General features: G+C 40.8%; 1 protein-coding gene across 1 annotated transcript in view; it reads right to left on the bottom strand.

Annotated features, from left to right (window-relative positions):
* ZGRF1 (zinc finger GRF-type containing 1) overlaps positions 1 to 20,225 on the bottom strand; it is a 212,633-nt gene that overhangs the window by 101,883 nt on the left and 90,525 nt on the right. The window contains exons 15-17 of the mRNA XM_082254282.1: positions 16,948 to 17,087; positions 11,561 to 11,707; positions 3,411 to 3,525 (exon numbers count right to left, since the gene is read on the bottom strand). Coding sequence (XP_082110408.1) covers positions 3,411 to 3,525; positions 11,561 to 11,707; positions 16,948 to 17,087 — 402 coding nt within the window. The remainder of the gene's footprint in view (positions 1 to 3,410; positions 3,526 to 11,560; positions 11,708 to 16,947; positions 17,088 to 20,225) is intronic.

A 20,225-nucleotide genomic window follows, 5' to 3' on the forward strand; every position in this document is an offset into this window, starting at 1 on the left:
AATTGCTATTATTTTACACAAATAGAATTTTCTTTTGGTACTGGGTTTTTTATTTTTTGCTAACAAAAAAAGACTGAGAATTTAGAAAAAACCTAACACTTTTCATAGTTTGCTATAAAATTTTGCAAACAGGTAATTTTTCTCCTTCACTGATGTGCGATGATGTAGCTGCACTGATGAGGTTGCATTGAAAGGTGGCACTGCTAGCTGGCACTGATTGGCAGCACTGATGGGCACTGATAAGTGGCACTGGTAGACACTAATTAGCATCACTGGTGGGCAATGTTGGGACCGATGTCCCGCTAACAGAGGCCATTTAACGTCTTTCTTCTTTTCTCCTCACGCTGTCACTGATGAGATTGCACAGATGAGGGGGCGCTAATATGCAGCACTGATGGGCACCGATAGGCAGCACTGATGAACACTGAAAGGCAGCACTGAAAGGCGGCAATGATAGGTGGGCACTAATGGGCAATAATAGGTGGCACGGATAGGCGGCACTGATGGGCACTAAAAGATAGCACTGATATGCATCACTGATGGGCACAAATTGGTGTCACTGATGGGTACAGAGTGGCATCACAGATGGGAAAACACTGGCATCACTGCTGGGCACTGTTGGGGCTGCACTGATGTTCAGTGCCCTGATTATCTGTACAGGTCTCCCCTGTGAGGAGATGCCACTGATTGGCTCTCCTCTCCTAACACTCTGTCATTTGTTCGGAGGTTGTTAACCACTTGCCGACCGGGCCATAGCCGAATGACGGCTACAGCGCGGTCGGCTTATTCTAGAAGGGTGTACAATGACGTCCTCCCAGAATCGCACTTCCCGCGCTTGGGGCGCGCACACAGGAGTGTCCATGTTTGCCGGGTCCAAGGGACCCGGCACATCACGGATCGTGGTAAAGGGCCAATGACAGCGGCCCTATACCACGTGATCGCTTTGTCCAATGACTGAGCGATCAGTTGTCAACAAACCGGCGCATGTCTGGTTCAGTTCTCTCCTCCAAACGCTGTGTACAGCGTGCGAGGAGAGGAGAGGAGGGAGGCTGCAGCATCGCTCACCCCTGCCTGATCTGTGCCTCAAACATACCTCAGTCATGCCCATCCATGCCTCATCTGTGCCCACCCATGCCACCTCAGTGCTCATCCATGTCATATCACTGCTCATCCATGCCATGTCAGTGCTCATCTGTGCCACATCCATGCCACATGAGTACTCATTCGTGCCACATACAAGCCACGTCAGTGCTCATCCGTGCCACATGAGTGCTCATCCGTGCCACATGAGTGCTCATCCGTGCCACATGAGTGCTCATCCGTGCCACATCCATGCCATGCCAGTGCTCATCAGTTCCTCATCCATGCCACGTCAGTGCTCACCTGTGCCATATCGATGCCATGTCAGTGCTAATCCGTGCCACATCCATGCAACGTCAGTGCTAATCCGTGCCACATCAGTGCTCATCTGTGCCACATCCATGCCACTACAGTGCTCATCAGGAATTGACGGTGCTTCCTGGATGTTGGGACTCTGTATGTGGCTAGGCTGTGTAAAAGTCTCACACATGGGGTATTGCCATACTCAGGAGTAGTAGCAGAATGTATTGTGGGGTGTCATTTTTGCTATGTACATGCAATGTGTTAGAAATATCTTATAAATGGACAACTTTGTGTAAAAGGAAATGCTTTTTCATTTCTTTCCACATTTTCCAAACACTTGTGGAAAAAAAGGACGTTCAAAAGACGCATTATGGATCGAAAATTATGTGTTGGGGTGTTTGCTTTCCAAAATGGGGTCATTTTGTGGGCGTTTCCATTGTCCTGGTGCTTCAGGGCCTTCAAAAGTGTGATATGTTGTAAAGAAATTATGTGTGTAATTTTTGCTCCTAGAACACCTGGAGGTGCTACTTGGATGTTGGGCCTCTGTATGTGGCCAGGCTGTGCAAAAATCTCACACATGTGTGGCATACTCAAGAGGAGTAGCAAAATGTATTTTGGGGTGTAGTTGCAAGTATGCCTATACAGTGTGTGAGAAATAACCTGGTAATATGACAATTTTGTGGAAAAAAAATCCTCATTTTGCAAATTGTGGGAAAAAAATTACAACTTCAAAAAACTCACCGTGCCTCTTACTAAATACCTTGGAATGTCTACTTTCCAAAAAGGGGTAATTTGGGGGGTATTTGTATTTTCCTGGCTTGTTCGGGTCTCAAGAAATTAGATAGGCCTTCAGTACATCATTTTCAATGACAGGCACCATAGCTTGTAGACTCTATAACCTTCACAGAGACCAAATAATAAATACTTATTTTGGTTATTTTTACCAAAGATATGTAGCAGTATAACTTTTGGCCAAAATTTATGAAGAAAAATTACAAAATTTGCAAAATATTAAAACCAAACAAAGAAAAATGCAAAAATAAAAAACCCAATGATGATTAAATACCACCAAAAGAAAGTTATATTTGTGTGAAAAAAAAGGATGTAAAATTCATATGGGTACAGTGTTGCATGACTGAGGATTTGTCATTCAAAATGTGAGAGAACTGAAAGCTGAAAATTGGTCTGGTTAGGAAGGGGGTTTTAGTACCAAGAGGGTAAGGGGTTAAGTAAGATCACTGTTAGCTGTTGGATTGGTGTTTGAAGTTTGTATTGTCATGCTAATATCCTCAAGACGGAAATGTGGGGTATAAAGTATGTGTCTGAGTTTCAATAAACAGTAATTCCTTTGGTAGTCATCCCAACATCATGTCTGTATATGATGCGTGGGGTAAAAGGGGCTGGCGTTAGCTCTCGGTCTGCTGGAACAGTTTGGAGGGCAGGAAGCACTGGTTGGGGGAAGCACCTAATGCTAAGCAGTTCCGTCACAATATGCTTGTAGGATACCAGAAACGAGCATGCAAATGGAATGCAATTGTATTAAGATGGAAAAGAAAAATGATGCAAAATATCTTAACATGGCAGAAAGTTCATGCTCTACAGATCATGCTTTCCGGTGAAGGTCATCTACAAAATAGCCCATTTCTTTGAACTGTCATTGAATGCCTGTAAGAAGCCTTCACTTGTTGAACAAATACAAACATAGGGAATTGGTAGTCATGCTTTTCGTTCCTAAGCAAGTGGTACTTACCTGGTGTGAGTAGGCAGAACAAACAGGTGATTCTACTTGGTGCTAGTAGGCAGCTGAAAAAAAAACCCTCTTGTTTGCAAAAACCACAAAAAAAAAAAACCACAAGCAAAAGAACCCCCAAAAAAACAAAACAAAAGAAAATGCATACAATAATACAGCTATAAAAGAGAAGCTTGCATTTCTTGTAACTGATGAGCCACATAATGCTAAGATAACAGACAGACTTGATGCCATTTTAGGACTCTGCTTTTACTAAGTGTACCTATCATTTACTTACATTGTAAGGAGATGAGGTAATAAAGGTAAACTGGATGGATTGAAGTGCTCTTGAATATTTTTCATACAAGTCAGTTCTGTGCTTGCATTACAGACCAGCAATGCATGGACAATCACTGAAAATATATACAATAAAAGTACTGCTTTAATGAGTTTATGTAGTTCCTATACATTACAGTTATGAATCTAGGCACATATAAAAGATAAAAATGAATACAGCTATTTATATATCAATACATACTGTAAATCAATGTACTTTTTAATGCAAGCAGTGTAAGTATCTGAATGCTTTTGCAGTCTCCTGTAAATCATAACTGAGTGTGAGCAAAAGCAGCACTAGGAACCAATCAGCGTTTGTTCTGACAAGGATCATGCTAATAAGAGGAGAGAGCAGAGTGACAGGGGAATGAGCTCATCACTGTGCTGCTTATGACTTGGTGTCTGGTCACAAGTTGTGGGATAGCTCATGACTGACTGGTTTTAGAGAAAATGGGTTAAAAGATGCTGGTCATCATTTAACCTAGAAAAATGACAATGCCTGGAGTTCAGCTTTCAAAGAGATAATCGGGTACAAACTCTAAATTATTTAATATGAAGACTTATCTTTATATTACAGTATGTTTATTCAATTTTCCATATGAACAGTGTTAAAAAAACATATCCTTTCACAGAGGAGACCAGTTAACAATTGGGAATTAATAATAATCAGAGTAATCGCAACAGAAATAGAAGTTAGCAATTTAATTTACAGGAATAAACATCAACAAAATCCTTAAGATAAATATGATATTCAAATAAAGACGTGTCTAGAATTTACATATATTGTATGTCAATATAGAGGTTATGCAGCATGTCTTAAATGGGTTATAAAAAGCCTTTACATAAGTGTTGCGAAAAAATATTATTGATAAACCAATTCTTTACTTGTACTACGTGGTAAAAGAGAAAGAGGAAATAAAAAGAATGCGACCGAAAGAAAAAGAAAAAAGGAAAGAAAATAGAAAAGGTGTTTCCAAGGTCTTGCTAGTGCAATGTCAGGTGTTGTATCGAAGGCTTCCATGTTTTAGTATATTTTGGTTGGGTAATACTGAGAGTGCAGGAAAATATATCATTCATCATCCGTTTAGTTTTTATTTAACATAATCACCGACTGGTCCCAACTCCGTACAACTGCAATGATGGCTGCTGGGATAATGTAGGATACTAACCTTTTCAGGTTTTTAGGGCGCTCAATATCCAATTTTGGAAAACGTGCTTCTTCTGGAACTCTAGGTATAGTATGCTCACCCCCATTACCGAGAGGATTCGATTAAAAAGCTTAATCCAAAATCTAGTTACCTTAGGGCACTGCTTCCAAACATGAAACATAATGCCTACCTGGCCACATTGTCAAAAACCGTAGGATGATGCTTTTGGATACATTTTAGTATCCCTAATGGGGACCATGTACCATCTAAATAAAGTTTTAAACCTCATGCACACAGGGTGTTTGAAAAAACGAGCTGCAAAGCCAGTTCTGACGCCAGGATAAAGCAGCTGTAAAAACGTGCTTCTAGAAGCGTTTTGTATTGGCGTTAATGCACGATTTAGCCACTTAGCAACATTTGCATTCAGCAGCCTTTCTCTGCCCTCTTCTATTTTCCAACCTCAAATCCAACTACTACAGCTTAAAAATGTCTGACATGGCCTAACGATGTATGCAGCCTTCAACAGCGTCAGGCGTTTTTTAAAGTCTAACGCTGCTGGTCTAGAACGCACTGGCCCTGGTTTATTTTAACAGCTTGAAAATGCCTATGCGTGCATGAGGCCATAGAATAACATGGAGGGGCGTTTTTAAGCTGCAAAAAAAAAAAAAAACGTCTGACGCTCCTAAAAGCAGCTGTAAAAAAGCCCTGTGTGTATGAGGCCTTATAGTTAGATTCAACCAGGGTCGTATTAATGGATATTTTAGATAAAATGGTCGCTATATCTTGCAATTCAGTTAAATCCAGTGTTATGCTTTAACCACGCTCCCATTGTTTCCTAAAAGGAAGACAGATCCACTAAAAGATTATACAGTTAAAAATACTTCTATAACGAACAATCCCCACTCTATTCAAGCCACTAGCAGTGTGCTAACCCAACAATCTAAATAAAAAAATCTTGCTAGAGCTGCTGCTACTAATTTGTTCAATCAAAACACATGACAAAATGTCACGGTTCTCGCCATGGCGTGGCCGCCGTTGAGTGCCTGACATGGGATTTGAACTTGTGTACTTTGACATTCTGTCCTGTTGTCCTGCCTCTGAGCCACAGTTCAGCTCATATGGATCCAGTCTTGTTAATCTTGTATTGCCTGCAGCACTAGGGGGCTGGACTTCACCTGAGTATGCTCTTGTCTCTTATTGACCACCCGAAGCTAATTGCTTAATTAAGCAAGCTATATGACACTGCCTCTCGTCTAGAGCCATGTCAGTTCATTGCTGATCTTTGTTCCTGTGTTGATGATCGTTGTTCCAGATTGTTCCTGTGTTCCTATTTCCTGAGCGTGTGTTCCAGACTGACTCCGGCTTCCATCCTTACCTTCGCTCCTTGTTGTTCCTGTGATCCTTATCCGGACTCGTGTCATCCAGTGACTACTGTTATTCCTGGAATTCCCTTCCCATTGTATTCCTACCGGTCCTGCTTATTGGAGCACCGTCCCTGCCAAGCCCCCGTGCACATATTCACAGGCCAGGTGGCTTTCTTACCTGGTCCCCTTGGACTGTGGATATCTGCAAGGGTGAGCGTACATCTCTGCGTTACAGACTCCAACAAAGGTAAGCCCCGTGACACAAAATACACATATAAAACAGAATTAAGTGAAGCACTCCAGAAAAAGATGTGCAAATCTACAAGATTAATTTAAAAAAACATAAAGAGCATGTGCAACTTTAAAAGACTTCCTATTACATCCATAAACTGCATCAATTAACATGTGTACATGTAACAAAAATGTTTTCAATAAAAAGTGAAAGTGCATATAATACACACAAACTCTAATATACAAATCGTGGCGCACAGGTGAGTGTGTGGCCACTGGAGAAGGTGGAGGTCACAATAATTTTAGCACCAATGTATATTTATGACTTCACATAGCGCACAAGGATATTAAAATATGTAATTAATAGAAACTGTAATTTGTTATCAGTATATTGCATTTACGTTTTTTTGATTAATTCATTTATGTGGTACACATTTTTATATATTATTCCAATTGTATATTTTAGGCGTATGGGTACATAGCATATGATTCTATCTATCTATCTATCTATCTATCTATCTATCTATCTATCTATCTATCTATCTATCTATCTATCTATCTATCTATCTATCTACACACAGTATCTCACAAAAGTGAGTACACTCCTCACATTTTTGTAAATATTTTATTATATCTTTTCATGTGACAACACTGAAGAAATGACACTTTGCTACATTTGCTATGTAAAGTAGTAAATGCACAGCTTGTATTAGGGTCCTTTCACACGGGCGATCCGATCCGCCTGTCAGTTTTTCAGGCGGACTGGATCAGATGCTCCATGCATCCCTATGGTGCAGCAGATGTCAGCAGAGACATCTCCGCTGACACCCGCTGCTATCCGATTCTGATCTTGTCCGTGAAATCCAGACTGATGGAAACCCTATTTCCCATCTGTCTGAAGGATTGGATCGGATGAGAACGGACAAGCGGGTCCGTTCTCATCTGATCTCCGCATAGAGGACAGTGGGGATCTGACAGCTCCACACACCTGGCGGAGACGGAGCTATCATCCATCCGCCTGCTCAGCGGGGATCGGCGAATCGATCTTACCCCCCCGCGTGGAGCAGAACGGATTCCGTTCCATGTGAAAGGACCCTAACAGTGTAAATTCCGCTGGTCTCCTCCCCTTGTGGGTGGCGCACGCGCGCCGCCGGAGGCTCGCTCCTGCTGTATTCAGTCACAGCGGGATTCGGGCCAGGGGAGGAGCGGCGGTGATCACCGCCGCTCTTCCCCGATCGTCGGGGAATCTAGTTTGGAGATCCGCCCGCTTGTGTAAACAAAGCGGGCGGATCTCCTAAGTGACAGACAGTGACAGATTGCAGGGTTCAGCATAGCTGAACCTGCGATCTGTCCCTGTGTCACTCAGTCACCTCCCCCCACACACGTTAGTAAGCACCAGGCATACATTAACCCTTCCCTCTGCAATAAAATGAACCCCTTCCCTGTCAGTGTCATTTTTACAGTAACAGTGCATATTTATAGCACTGATTACTGTAGTAATGTCACTGGTACCCCCAAAAGTGTTAAAAATGTCAGTCAAGAGTCCGATCTGCCCGCCGCAATGTCGCAGTCCAGCAAAAAAAAAAAACGCAGATCGCCGCCATTACTCGTTAAAAAAAAAAAAAAACACCAAAAATGACAGAAATCTTTCCCTTAGTTAGTAAACGCAATAACTTTTGCGCAAACCAATCAAAATACGCTTATTGTGATTTTTTTTTACCAAACAAACATAGGTAGCAGAAAACAAATTAGCCAAAAATTAAAAAAAATTTAGATTTTACATTTTTTTGGGGGGGGGGGGGGAATTTCATTAAAAAAAAATGTAAAAAATATTGTTATTTTTTCAAAATTTACGCTCTTTTTTTGTTTATAGCGCAAAAAGTAAAAATTGCACAGGTGATCAAATACCACCAAAAGAAAGCTCTGTTTGAGGGAAAAAAAGGACGTACATTTTGTTTGGGTACAGCGTCGCACGACCGCGCAATTGTCAGTTAAATTCGCACAGTGCCGAATCGCAAAAAGTGGCCTGGACGTAAGACAGCAAAATCCTCCGGTGGTAAAGTGATTAATGTCTGACATGTGACAACACTGAAGAAATGACACTTTACTACAACATCAAGTAGTGAGTGAGTGTACAGCTTGTATAACAGTGTAAATTTGCTGTCCCCTCAAAATGACTCAACACACAGCCATTAATGTCTAAACTGCTGGCAACAAAAGTGAGTACACCCCTAAGTGATAATGTCCAAATTGGGCCCAAAGTGTCAATATTTTGTGTGGCCACCAATATTTTCCAGCATTGCTTTAACCCTCTTGGGCATGGAGTTCACCAGAGTTTCACAGGTTGCCACTGGAGTCCTCTTCCACTCCTCCATGACATCACAGAGCTGGTAGATGTTAGAGACCTTGCGCTCCTCCGCTTTCCGTTTGAGGATGCCCCACAGATGCTCAATAGGGTTTAGGTGTGGAGACATGCTTGGCCAGTCCCTCACCTTTACCCTCAGCTTATTTAGCAAGGCAGTGATCGTCTTGGAGGTGTGTTTGGGGTCGTTATGTTGGACTACTGCCCTGCAGCCCAGTCTCCGAAAGGGAGGGGATCATGCTCTTCTTCAGTATGGCATTCATGGTTTCTTCAATGACCTATAGCTCCCCAGTGTCGGCAGCACTCATGCAGCCCCAGACCGTGACACTCCCACCACCATGCTTGACTGTAGGCAAGACACACTTGTCTTTGGACTTCTCACCTGGTTGCCGCCACACACGCTTGACACCATCTGAAACACATACGTTTATCTTGGTCTCTTCAGACCACAGGACATGGTTCCAGTAATCCATGTCTATAGTCTGCTTGTCTTCAGGAAACTGTTTAAGGGCTTTCTTCTTTCTTGTGCATCATCTTTAGAAGAGGCTTCCTTCTAAAACGACAGCCATGCAGACCAATTTGATGCAGTGTGCAGCGTATGGTCTGAGCATTGACAGGCTGACCTCCCCCACCCCTTTAACCTCTGCAGCAATGCTGGCAGCACTCATACGTCTATTTCCCAAAGACAACCACTGGATATGACGCTGAGCACATGCACTCAACTTCTTTGGTCGACCATGGCGAGGCCTGTTCTGAGTGGAACCTGTCCTGTTAAACCGCTGTATGGTCTTGGCCACCGTGCTGCAGCTCAGTTTCAGGGTCTTGGCAATCTTCTTATAACCTAGGCCATCTTTATGTAGAGCAACAATTATTTTCTTCCGATCCTCAGAGAGTTCTTTGAGCAGTACGAGAGAGTGAGAGCGATAACAACAAAATTAAACACACCTGCTCCCCATTCAGACCTGAGAGCTTGTAACACTATTGAGTCACATGACACCGGGGAGGGGAAATGGCTAATTGGGCCCAATTTGGACATTGTCACTTAGGGGTGTACTCACTTTTGTTGCCAGCGGTTTAGACATTATTGGCTGTGTGTTGAGTTATTTTGAGGGGACAACAAATTTACACTGTTATACAACCTGTACACTCACTACTTTACATTGTAGCAAAGTGTCATTTCCACAGCGTTGTCACATAAAAAGGTATAATAAAATATTTACAAAAATGTGAGGGGTGTACTCACTTTTGTGAGATAGTGTGTGTGTGTGTGTATATATATATATATATATATATATATATATATATATAATATATATTGTGCCTTGAAATAAAATCCCTTGAAATTTTCCACATTTTGTCATGTTACAACCAAAAATGTAAATGTATTTTATTGGGATTTTATGTGATAGACCAACACAAAGTGGCACATAATTGTAAGTGGAAGGAAAATGATAAATGGTTTTCAAAATGTTTGACAAATACATTTCTTAAAAGTGTGGCATGCATTTGTATTCAGGCTCCCTGAGTCAATACTTTGTAGAACCACCTTTTGCTGCAATTATAGCTGCAAGTCTTTTTTGGGTATGTCACTACTGGCTTTGCACAACTAGAGTGAAAGGTTTGCCCATTCTTCTTTGCAAAATAGCTCAAGTTCTGTCAGATTGGATGGAGAGCATCTGTGAACAGCAATTTTAAAGTCTTGCCACAGTATCTCAATTGGATTTTGACTGGGTCATTCTAACAAATTAATAGGCTTTGATCTTAACCATTCCATTGTAGTTCTGGCTGTATGTTTAGGGTTGTTGTCCTGCTGGAATGTGCCCTATATTTGGCTCCATCTATCTTTCCATCAACTCTGACCAGCTTTCCCATCCCTGCTTAAGAAAAGCATCCCCACGACATAATGCTGCCACCACTATGTTTCATGGTGGGGATAGTGTATTCAGGGTGATGTGCAGTGTTCGTTTTCTGCCACACACAGTGTTTCACTTTTAGGCCAAACAGTTCAATTTTGGTTTCATCTGACCAGAGCACCTTCTTCCACATTTTTGCTGTGTCCTCCCACATGGCTTCCAGTAAACTGGAAACAAGACTTCTTATGGCTTTTTTTTCAACAATGGCTTTCTTCTTGCCACTCTTCCATAAAGGCCAGATTTGTGGAGTGCATGACTAATAGTTGTCCTGTGGACAGATTCCCCCACCTGAGCTGCGTATCTCTGCAGCTCCCCCAGAGTTACCATGGGCCTCTTGGCTGCTTCTCAGATTAATGCTCCCCTTGCCTGACTTGTCAGTTTAGGTGAACAGCCATGTCTTGGTAGGTGTTTAGTAGATTTGTCATACTATTTCTATTTCCAGATGATGGATTGAACAGTGCTCTGTGAGATGTTCAAAGCTTGGGATATTTTTTTTATAACCTAACCCTGCTTTAAACTTCTCCATAACTGTTTCTTTGACCTGTCTGGTGTAATCCTTCACCTTCATGATGCTGTTTGTTCACCAAGGTTCTCTAACAAACCTCTAAGGGCTTTACAGAACAGTTGTATTTACGGTATACCAAGATTAAATTACACGCAGGTGGATTCTATTTACTATATAGGTGACTTCTGAAGGCAATTGGTTCCATTAGAGTAAAGGGGGCGGAATACAAATGCACGCCACACTTTTCTGATATTTATTGGTAAAACATTTTGAAAGTCATTTATCATATTCCTTCCACTTCCCAAAAATGCGCTACTTTGTTTTGGTCTATCACATAAAATCCCAATAAAATACATTTGTGTTTTTAGTTGTAACAGGACAAAAATGTGGAAAATTTCAAGGGATATGAATACTTTTTTTAAGGCACTGTGCTTATATGTTTTATAGTTGGTGACAGATCACATTACAGTGATGTAAGTTATTATGACAGATACCAAAAAAACCCCACCATTCTACTCATTAAGAGCCACAAACGTTGGCATTTTTTGTTACAAAATTATTTGTTTTGCTAGTTACTGCAGCCACATACTGTTTGCTGGCCAGTTGGAAGGGCAGTATCCTTTCAAAGGAGAAATCTCTATGTCATTGTTAGCAGAGGGTCCATAGAAAACGCTGCAAGCGATAAAAGTATCCACTGGATCAAAGTTCAGAGTCTTTGAAACAACCCAGACATCATCTGAAAAATGTGATAAAGTAGGTCGTTATAAATAGTACCATTATATATTACAGTTCAGTTGTAAAACGACAAGGATTCTCAAGATGAATAGACACATTGCTTTAAGAGTCCCCTGCACATGTCATGTCAATGAGCTTCCTGGCTACTGTAAAAGGAAAGAAATATAAACATGAAATGTACATAAGTATAATTTGACATTCAGTGCAACAAGTATTAAACTTCAGAAAAAAAGGTGAATGTTTGTATTACAACTATAAAACAGAAACACAGTGGCCCCTGATGCCTAATGGGCAGTTGCACAATCTACATGTCTTAAGTGTCATATCAAGCATTAATATTACCCACCACACTTTAGATAATGCCTTCTGATTTGCCAAAAGAGTGTTTCTTGCACTCTGGCAAAAGTTGAATTCACAAAACTTTAAAAGAAAAAGCCAAACTTAGGGTCTAGCATTGCTTTTACTTTTACCTGAAGCTTTTTTGTGATTAGCTAATTTTGCACTGACACATTTCTCTTGTCAAAAAATATAAAAAGTTCTGTTTTCTAAGGGATAGCTGTCCTGTGACCTATGGATTTTTATCCTTACAGAATGGGGACTCGTAAGCATGTGCTCTCTGTTTTACTGATACTTTTCCTTTGTGCCTTTTAATCAAGAAATGGACCACCCCTCTGACAGTACTGGCACCTAATCCCAAAATGGAGAGAAGCAAAAATGCCCTATGGATGGCAGACAAGTTTATATATTTTTAATATATTTTTGACAATGTTTTTTTTTTAACATTTATAAATAAAGGAAATAAAAACAATAGGTATGGTACAAAGGCACATACAGTAACATAGCTCGATCACAATATACATAATATGGAAACACAAGGTCATCTGTAAAACAGAGCAATCTTCAGCAATAACAACCATATTTATTTTAGTTATACGACCGATTACCCATATTTTCATTATCTCAACCATAGTTCTGTGTTCTATGACATTGATAAGGCATACAGTATCATACCGTATTTTAGATTTACCGCTCTGGACAGCCTCCACAACCACTGCATCCAGCCCATATTAAGGAGTACTTTTTCGAGACTCCACAACCCAAGTAATATTTTAATATGCTAGAAGTTTTATTTCAGCAACCCATTCTGCCACAGTGGTTTCTGTAGTGGAAGCCCATTTCAATACTACCATTCTAAGGGCTGAAAATAAAGATCATATCGCTGCAAGGGAGGTGTGTATGTCTAGTTCTGAGTTTCAAAGCAGATCAATAAACATGTAAGTGGGGTATTGCTTATATGCGTACCAAATATACTGTTTTTTTTTTTTTTTTCGTTTAGATATATTTTTATTATATGCTAACAAAAACAGGTATAAAAGTAACAGACCTTTGAATTTTTCCATTTTTTCAGAAACAAACAACAAAGTAGTAATAAGACAATGGGTATCTGAGTGAAGGCAGACTGTGCTTAGCAAGGCAACAAAAATACGATCAACCATATAAGGGATCCAACAAGTAAAATTGTTGCTAGAAGAGAACTAGCAGTATAGTAAACATTTGGGTATTTGGATCAGAGCAGAACTCTCTTACAGAAAATTCTAAATAAGGGAGGGCTAAGGATTAGTAGCCAGGAGTAGTATACATGTAGTACAACAATGCATGATAACAGTAATCTAGCTAACTAATAAGTGAAGACCAAATATACTGTTGATATTAGATACCACCATATCCCAGTATCGCACAATAGTAGGGCAATTTTACAGGAGCTCACCTTGATTTACTTTGCATTTACTACAACACAGAGTTTCTCTGGCACCTATCCTGTTGAGAAAAGCCAGAGTTCTGAAGACCCAATGCAATAAAAATAATTGTGTTTGCCCGTGGGAAGAAGACAATTACACTTTTGAAACTGCCTGAAGGGCATCCTTTCCACATCTCATCAATCAGCACACTCAACTCCACTTCACACTTCTGTCTACAGCGTAATAAGAAGTTGCCTGCTAATTTATGCAGTAGAGATAAATACAAAGGATATCAAGCCCTTGGCTGTTGAGATTTGATTACTCTATCCAGTATGAACCCACTGCCAATCACAGGGCCAGATACACCAAATTGTTCTTGTGCTGCATGTGTAAGCTGTATATATCAATAAAATAATTTCTTGATCGAACAAAATTTTCAACTGAAGCTGTTGGAATGATTCTACTTGTCCGGCAATGAAGAGCTGTGGCTCCGTGTGAACACCAACATTCTTCCACATACAAATTTTACAGGAAGGTACTGAGAGTGTGTTTTGGTATATAAGGGTGAGTCCAGAGATAGCTTAGTTCTTAAATTTGATTTAAAATAACCCAACTGAATAAAATGTCTTTTAGGGTTATCAGCGAACATGAGGTCTTCCACTTCTAAACCTGTTCCTGCCCACTTAACACATCCATGTGGTGGCAAAAGGGTGAGCTTTAACATCCACATGCCACATATAGGTGTCACTGGGTGGCCGATGTTTCTGTGCTGAGAGCATGCTCACTGTGTGCTCCCAGCCAAGACTGCTCTCGGGCCCCACTAACAATTGGTAGCTGGAAGGACCAGTTCCAGATCACGTGAGCATGGAGACAGCCAATCACAATGTTCACATGATCACTGATCCTTCCTGCCCTCTGGGCATTCAGAATTTTTTAGGTCCTGCCACGATAGGTTTGAATTGAGATTTATTCTTAAGGTAAAAGCAGAATGGAATCATGGCAGATTCCCATGCTGTCATAGTAACTGGGGTCCAATAATCTGTTCATGTAAAAAGCAACTTAATGGTTACACTCAGCAGATGAAGGATATTTCCTGAAAAGCCTCGTACAGACAGCAGTACTATGTCAGTTTGTAAAAAGTACATTATGTACACTAACTAAATTCAGTTCACGGATGATAAAGAGCCTTTTTTAACAGGTCTGTGGAGATTTTTCTCCATCTTTTCCATACAAGCTTGTGCCTCATCGAAACAAAACTGCACTACTGTGTGTTCATCTTTCAAGCTCGGACTGACCTTCAACAAAACAGCCACAATAAAAACTGTTTTGATCGATTTCAACTTCAAGACCTGTTCCGTATGCAATAAATACCGGATGGTGTAGCAAGATGGTGCCACTTCTGATGACGTCTTGATGACGAAATGCTTAAGACAGAGCTAGAGTGTCATTGCGTTAGGTCTGGTCTGTGGAGCACAGGGAGCTTAGGATTTCCTGGTTTATGTCACACTAACGCTGTTTTTTCATGTTGCTTAATGTAAGTCCAATATATACCTTTTAATAAAAGTTTGGTTAACAGTATTCACACTATAGAGGCTCCTATTGTTTTCACATTACTGCTGAGGCAAATCAGGTGAGTGCTACTACACACGGGGGGGGAGCCGTCTGTGTAGAATTTGCAGCTTTTTTCCCGCACCTATTTTCAAGGACTTTTAATATATTATTTTCATCTTTACCTGAGGACTTACTGTTATGTATTATATGCACAATATTCACTGATGTTATCTCACTTCACTAATTGAGGTCCTATAAATTAGAGTCTTTAACCACTTTAAGACTAGAGGATTTTCCTGCTTAATGACCAGGACACTTTTTTCAACTTGGCACTGCGTGACTTTAACTTACAATTGCCCGGTCATGCAATGCTATACCCAAACTAAATTTACTTCCTTTTTTCCCCACAAGCTGAGCTTTCTTTAGGTGGTAGTTGATCACCTCTGCGCTTTTTATTTTTTGCAGTATTAATTAAAAAGTGCAAAAATTTTGCGAAAAAGTGAAATTTTTTTGACAGTTAAAAAGTATTCAATATATTCAATTTTTGTCATATATTTAGGCCAATATTTATTTAGCTACATGTCTTTGACGAAAAAATTCTCAATGAGTGAATTTTTAACCACTTTAAGACCGGAAGATTTCACCACCTTCCTGACCAGGCCATATTTTGCGATTCGGCACTGCGTTACTTTAACAGACAATTGCGCAGTCGTGCGACTCTATAACCAAATGAAATGTATGTCCTTTTTTTCCCCACAAATAGAGCTTTCTTTTGGTGGTATTTGAACACCTGTGCGATTTTTAATTTTTGAAAGAAAGAGCGACAATTTTGGAAAAAAAAAAAAAAAAACAATATTTTTCACATTCTGATATATAACATTCCCCCCCAAAAAAATTTACAAATCAACATTTTTTAACATTTTATGCCAATTTGTTTTCTGCTACATATTTTTGGTAAAAAAAAAAAAAACAATAAGCGTATTTTGACCGGTTTGCGCAAAATTTACTAACTACGGGAAAGATTGTCATTTTCATTGTTTTTTTTACCAGTAATGGCAGCGATCTGCGATTTTTTTGCGGGACTGTGACATTGCGGCGGACAGATCAGACCCCTGACATTTTTGACACTTTTGGGGGGACCAGTGACAATACTACAGTAATCAGTGCTAAAAATATGCACTGTTACTGTAATAATGACACTGGCAGGGAAGGGGTTAACACTGTTGGTGATCAAGGGGTTAAATGTGTGCCTCATGCTTACTGACGTGTGTGTGTGGGGGGGGGAGGGGTTCTGTGACACAGATCGCAGGTTCAGCTATGCTGAATGCTGTGATCTGTCCCTGTCTGTCACAGAGAAGATTTTCTCACTCTTTCCCCGACGATCGGGGAAGAGAGACGGAGATCGCCGTCTCTCCTCCGCCTGCACGACTCCCGCTGTCTAAACACAGCGGAAGCAAACCTCCGGCGGTGCGCGCCGCCGAGACAGGGAGGAATCTAGGTCTACGTCGCTGGACCCAGGGCTGCCACCTTGCTGCAGTAGCAGCAACGTGAGCAGTCTTAAAATGGTTAAATTATGCATGTTTGATTATATTGTCTGGTATTTGATGTATTATGATATTTATGTTTTTTTATATATTTTTTGATGATTCATGGCACATTGTATTTTATGCATGTTTGTGGGATAAATAGCAGCCTCACACTCACTCCCCCATTACAACTTTTTTCACATTGGACACCTACTCTGGTAGTTTTAGTGAGGGCAGCAGCTTTTCATCTCTCTTTTAATAAATACATTCAAATAATCTATATTTAATTAGTCCATAGCGTGGAACTATTCCTTCCCTTTTTCAACATATCTTGCACAGGAGACAAATTACATCTTTAAGGCAAACATTCCTTCACATTTACTACATAATTATCAACATACAATAATACAACCATAGAAACTTACCTTTATTGTATGCAGATGAGTTATCCTTTCTGTTTAGCTTAAGATAAAGTTTTGTTTTTGAATCCCCACCAAAATTTGCACCTCCATTGCCAACTTTTGCAAACTTGCCAAACTGCCGTTTTGGATATCCAGATATTTTCCTGTTAACAGGCAACATGAAAGTAATAATGTTCATTAGATACCCAATACATTTTGCCAACAGTGCAGTAACAATTTATTTTTGAGTTTAGGTTTAAACAAAATGGGAATTCTGACTTGCCAGTAAATTCCATATCTTGAAGTATGGTACAGGACAGCAAGTAAAAGACCATGAGTTACATGCGGCTACATTCAAGTACATAAACACTGGCAAAAAGCATTGCAGGGAATACCCCAGTTCATCTTTATATAATCCCATCTATTCTATGGAACTTTAGTTTTATAGTAAGCAATTGGAAGTTACAGAGGACAGTGTGGAGGGACCGGTGTCCTGTAATGTACTCCAAGACATGGAATTTATCAACATGTCAAAATTCCCATTATGATAATTGTACAGTACAGGACACAGGAAAACAAGTCATACACCATGGGATTTCTGCAAGCAATAACTGAGGGGTGGGCAACAATATAGCTCACATGTCCACAAAACAAATATGAATGGAAGACTAGGTGGAATCCTTGCAGAGCTGTGAAACAGATGTTTGATGTTGAAAAGTACAAGATACACCCCCAGATCAGGTGGAATAAATGCTAATATGGAAGGGAGTGGTGGAAGAAGCAGCAGGATGTCCCTTTTGTGGAGCCTTCAAGGAAGACAAAAAGGGACAAAAACATTCTTTAAAGAAAATGTTGCGGCTAGGTAGACCCTTACTGCTCTAACTACATTCATGCAGTGAAATGAAATCTCCTTGGTACGTTATAGAGCAGGACATAGGGATGGAAGAACGGTGTCCTCATTGAGGTGAAAGTAAGGGGAGGAAGAAGGGTCTGGGTCTCAATACACCCTAGTCTCAAAACAGACAAGAAAAGGTCCTTTGCGAGAAAGGGCTGCCAACTCAGGCACTCGCGACAGAGGAAATGGTCAGCTCATTTGAATCCCTAATGTGAAATCCCAAATCAGTTCACTGGGCGGTTTTGAAGAACCAAAAGTACCAAATAAGATCCCTTTGAGACATAGGGGTGGTTAAGAAAATCAAATTTTAATACTCAATGTAAAATCCTTTTTTTGCAGTCCATTGAAGGACACTGGAAGACATAAACCTTTGGGTTATAACACTGTCTGCAAGAGATTTGGACACTGGCATGCAAAAAAGAAACCTGGGTCAGCCTAGGATAACTCCTCTTATCACTAGCAAGCCTCAGTTTTGTGGGAAAGAAATACCAAGAGCAGAATCATATACACAGAGGGGTAGTGCCTCAATGGACTCCAGGAAAATGATTTTACAGGGAGTACAGAAATTATATTTTTTCTCTTATCACTTGAGAGACACAAAAAGTGTTTAATCTTTGTGACATACAAAAGCAGTCCAACTGAGGGGTGGGCAACCCATGAAATGCAGTAACAAAACAGAAAACTGGGGACTGCCTGCTGCTCAATGAACTGCCTGAAGGACATTAAGCCCGAAGATGGCATCAGATAAAGTAAGAGTCCGCTCAGAAGACCTTAGAGAATATGTCAACAGAAGAGGTGGCAGCAAACTTGAAAATTTGTTTGAGTTGTTTGATGCAGAAAGTTCCAAGAAGTGTTCACAAATCTAGTAATGTGTGCCTTTAAGGAAAGGGTGGAACCTTCTTGAGGTCATGACCATGATCTTGAATGATGGTCTGTCTGAGCCACCTAGAGATGGTGCAACAGGAGTTCAGGATCTATCCAAGATGACAAAGAGGAATCACTCTTTCTGAAAGAAGCAGTGACTGAGAGATAGATTTCCACAGCCCAATCCACATCCAATGGAGGAAAATTTCAATTTGGCAAATTAGAACCAGGCAGAAGGATGGAAGAAGAATGTCCTTGTTGAAATGAAAGCAGAAATCTTAGGCAATAATGGTCTCAACAACCCCTTGTCTTTATGAAAAACCAAAATGGCTTCTTTTCTGTAAAAGGTGGTCAGTTCATACACTCATCCAGTCTCTAATGAATTCAAATGGTGGTATCTAACGTGCAGAGAAAACCAGATTCAGATCCCACAGAATCAAAAATCACTAGGGAATGAATTGGGGAGCCACATGGGAGACCTTCTATGCAAAGGTCCTAATCAATGACTGAAAGACCAATGGTATCCAAAACAGTATAGAAAGGGCAGAAACCTGACCCTTGACAGTGTTGAAAGCCAAAGACTAGTCCAGATCCAGCTACAGGAAGGAAAGGATTAGTCCTATTGAGAAACCCACATCAAGTGATGTATGCCTTCTACATCCAATGGTAGCCTATTTCCAAGCTTTGATCATCATAAAAATCACACTCAGAGATGCTCCTGTCCCTCAGTAACTGGGCTTCAACAGCCATGCTGTTAAATCTGATTTGAGAATCAGGATGGCAAATTTGCCTTTGGGACAAAAGATCTGCCAGAAGTCTTACCAGGTACCACATCTGCCTGGGACAGTCCAGATCAGTGGGGAATCACTGGAATGCCCTCCATCTCAGTCCTGCAAAGCAGACAAGGAAGCAGTTGCAGCGGAGAAAATGCATTGATTGGAGTGTACTGATCCCGCAGAAGCACCAGAGCATCCACTGCTTCTGCTAAAGGATCCCTGTACCTAGAGACAAACTGTCCAGTTTGTTGTTGAACCTGGAGGCTAGGTGGTCTACATTCAGTGTCCCACACTTCTGGGCATAGGGACCTCCCTCCTGGCTGCAGGTGCTGATGGTTGAGGAAATCTGTTTACTAATTGTCTACACTTGGAATGTACACAACTGACAAGCAAGGACCATGAAGTTCTGCCCAATACAGGATCTGATCTACCTCTCTTGCATTTGCAAAACTTATGATTCCTCTCTGATGATTGATGTATGCCACCGCCATGGCATTGTTCATCTAAAGCCAGATTGGATAAACCTTCAGATGGGTGGTCCAATGCTTCAGAAGCAGCCAAAACACCTCACATTGTGAGGGTCCTCCAGAAGATGAAAAGGAAGACCTTCTGGACACCAGAGCCATATTCATGAGCCACCAAGTCAGGCACAACCTGGCCATCCCGATGTCCGCCGGTCACACTACGATCGTCGGTAGAACGGGAGAAAGGCAGAGCGGCTTATGTAAACAAGCCGCCTGTCATTCTCCCTGTGTAAAAATGCAGAT

The sequence above is a fragment of the Pelophylax lessonae genome, assembly GCF_965119305.1.
Source record: "Pelophylax lessonae genome assembly, chromosome: 1".
NCBI lineage: Eukaryota > Metazoa > Chordata > Amphibia > Anura > Ranidae > Pelophylax > Pelophylax lessonae.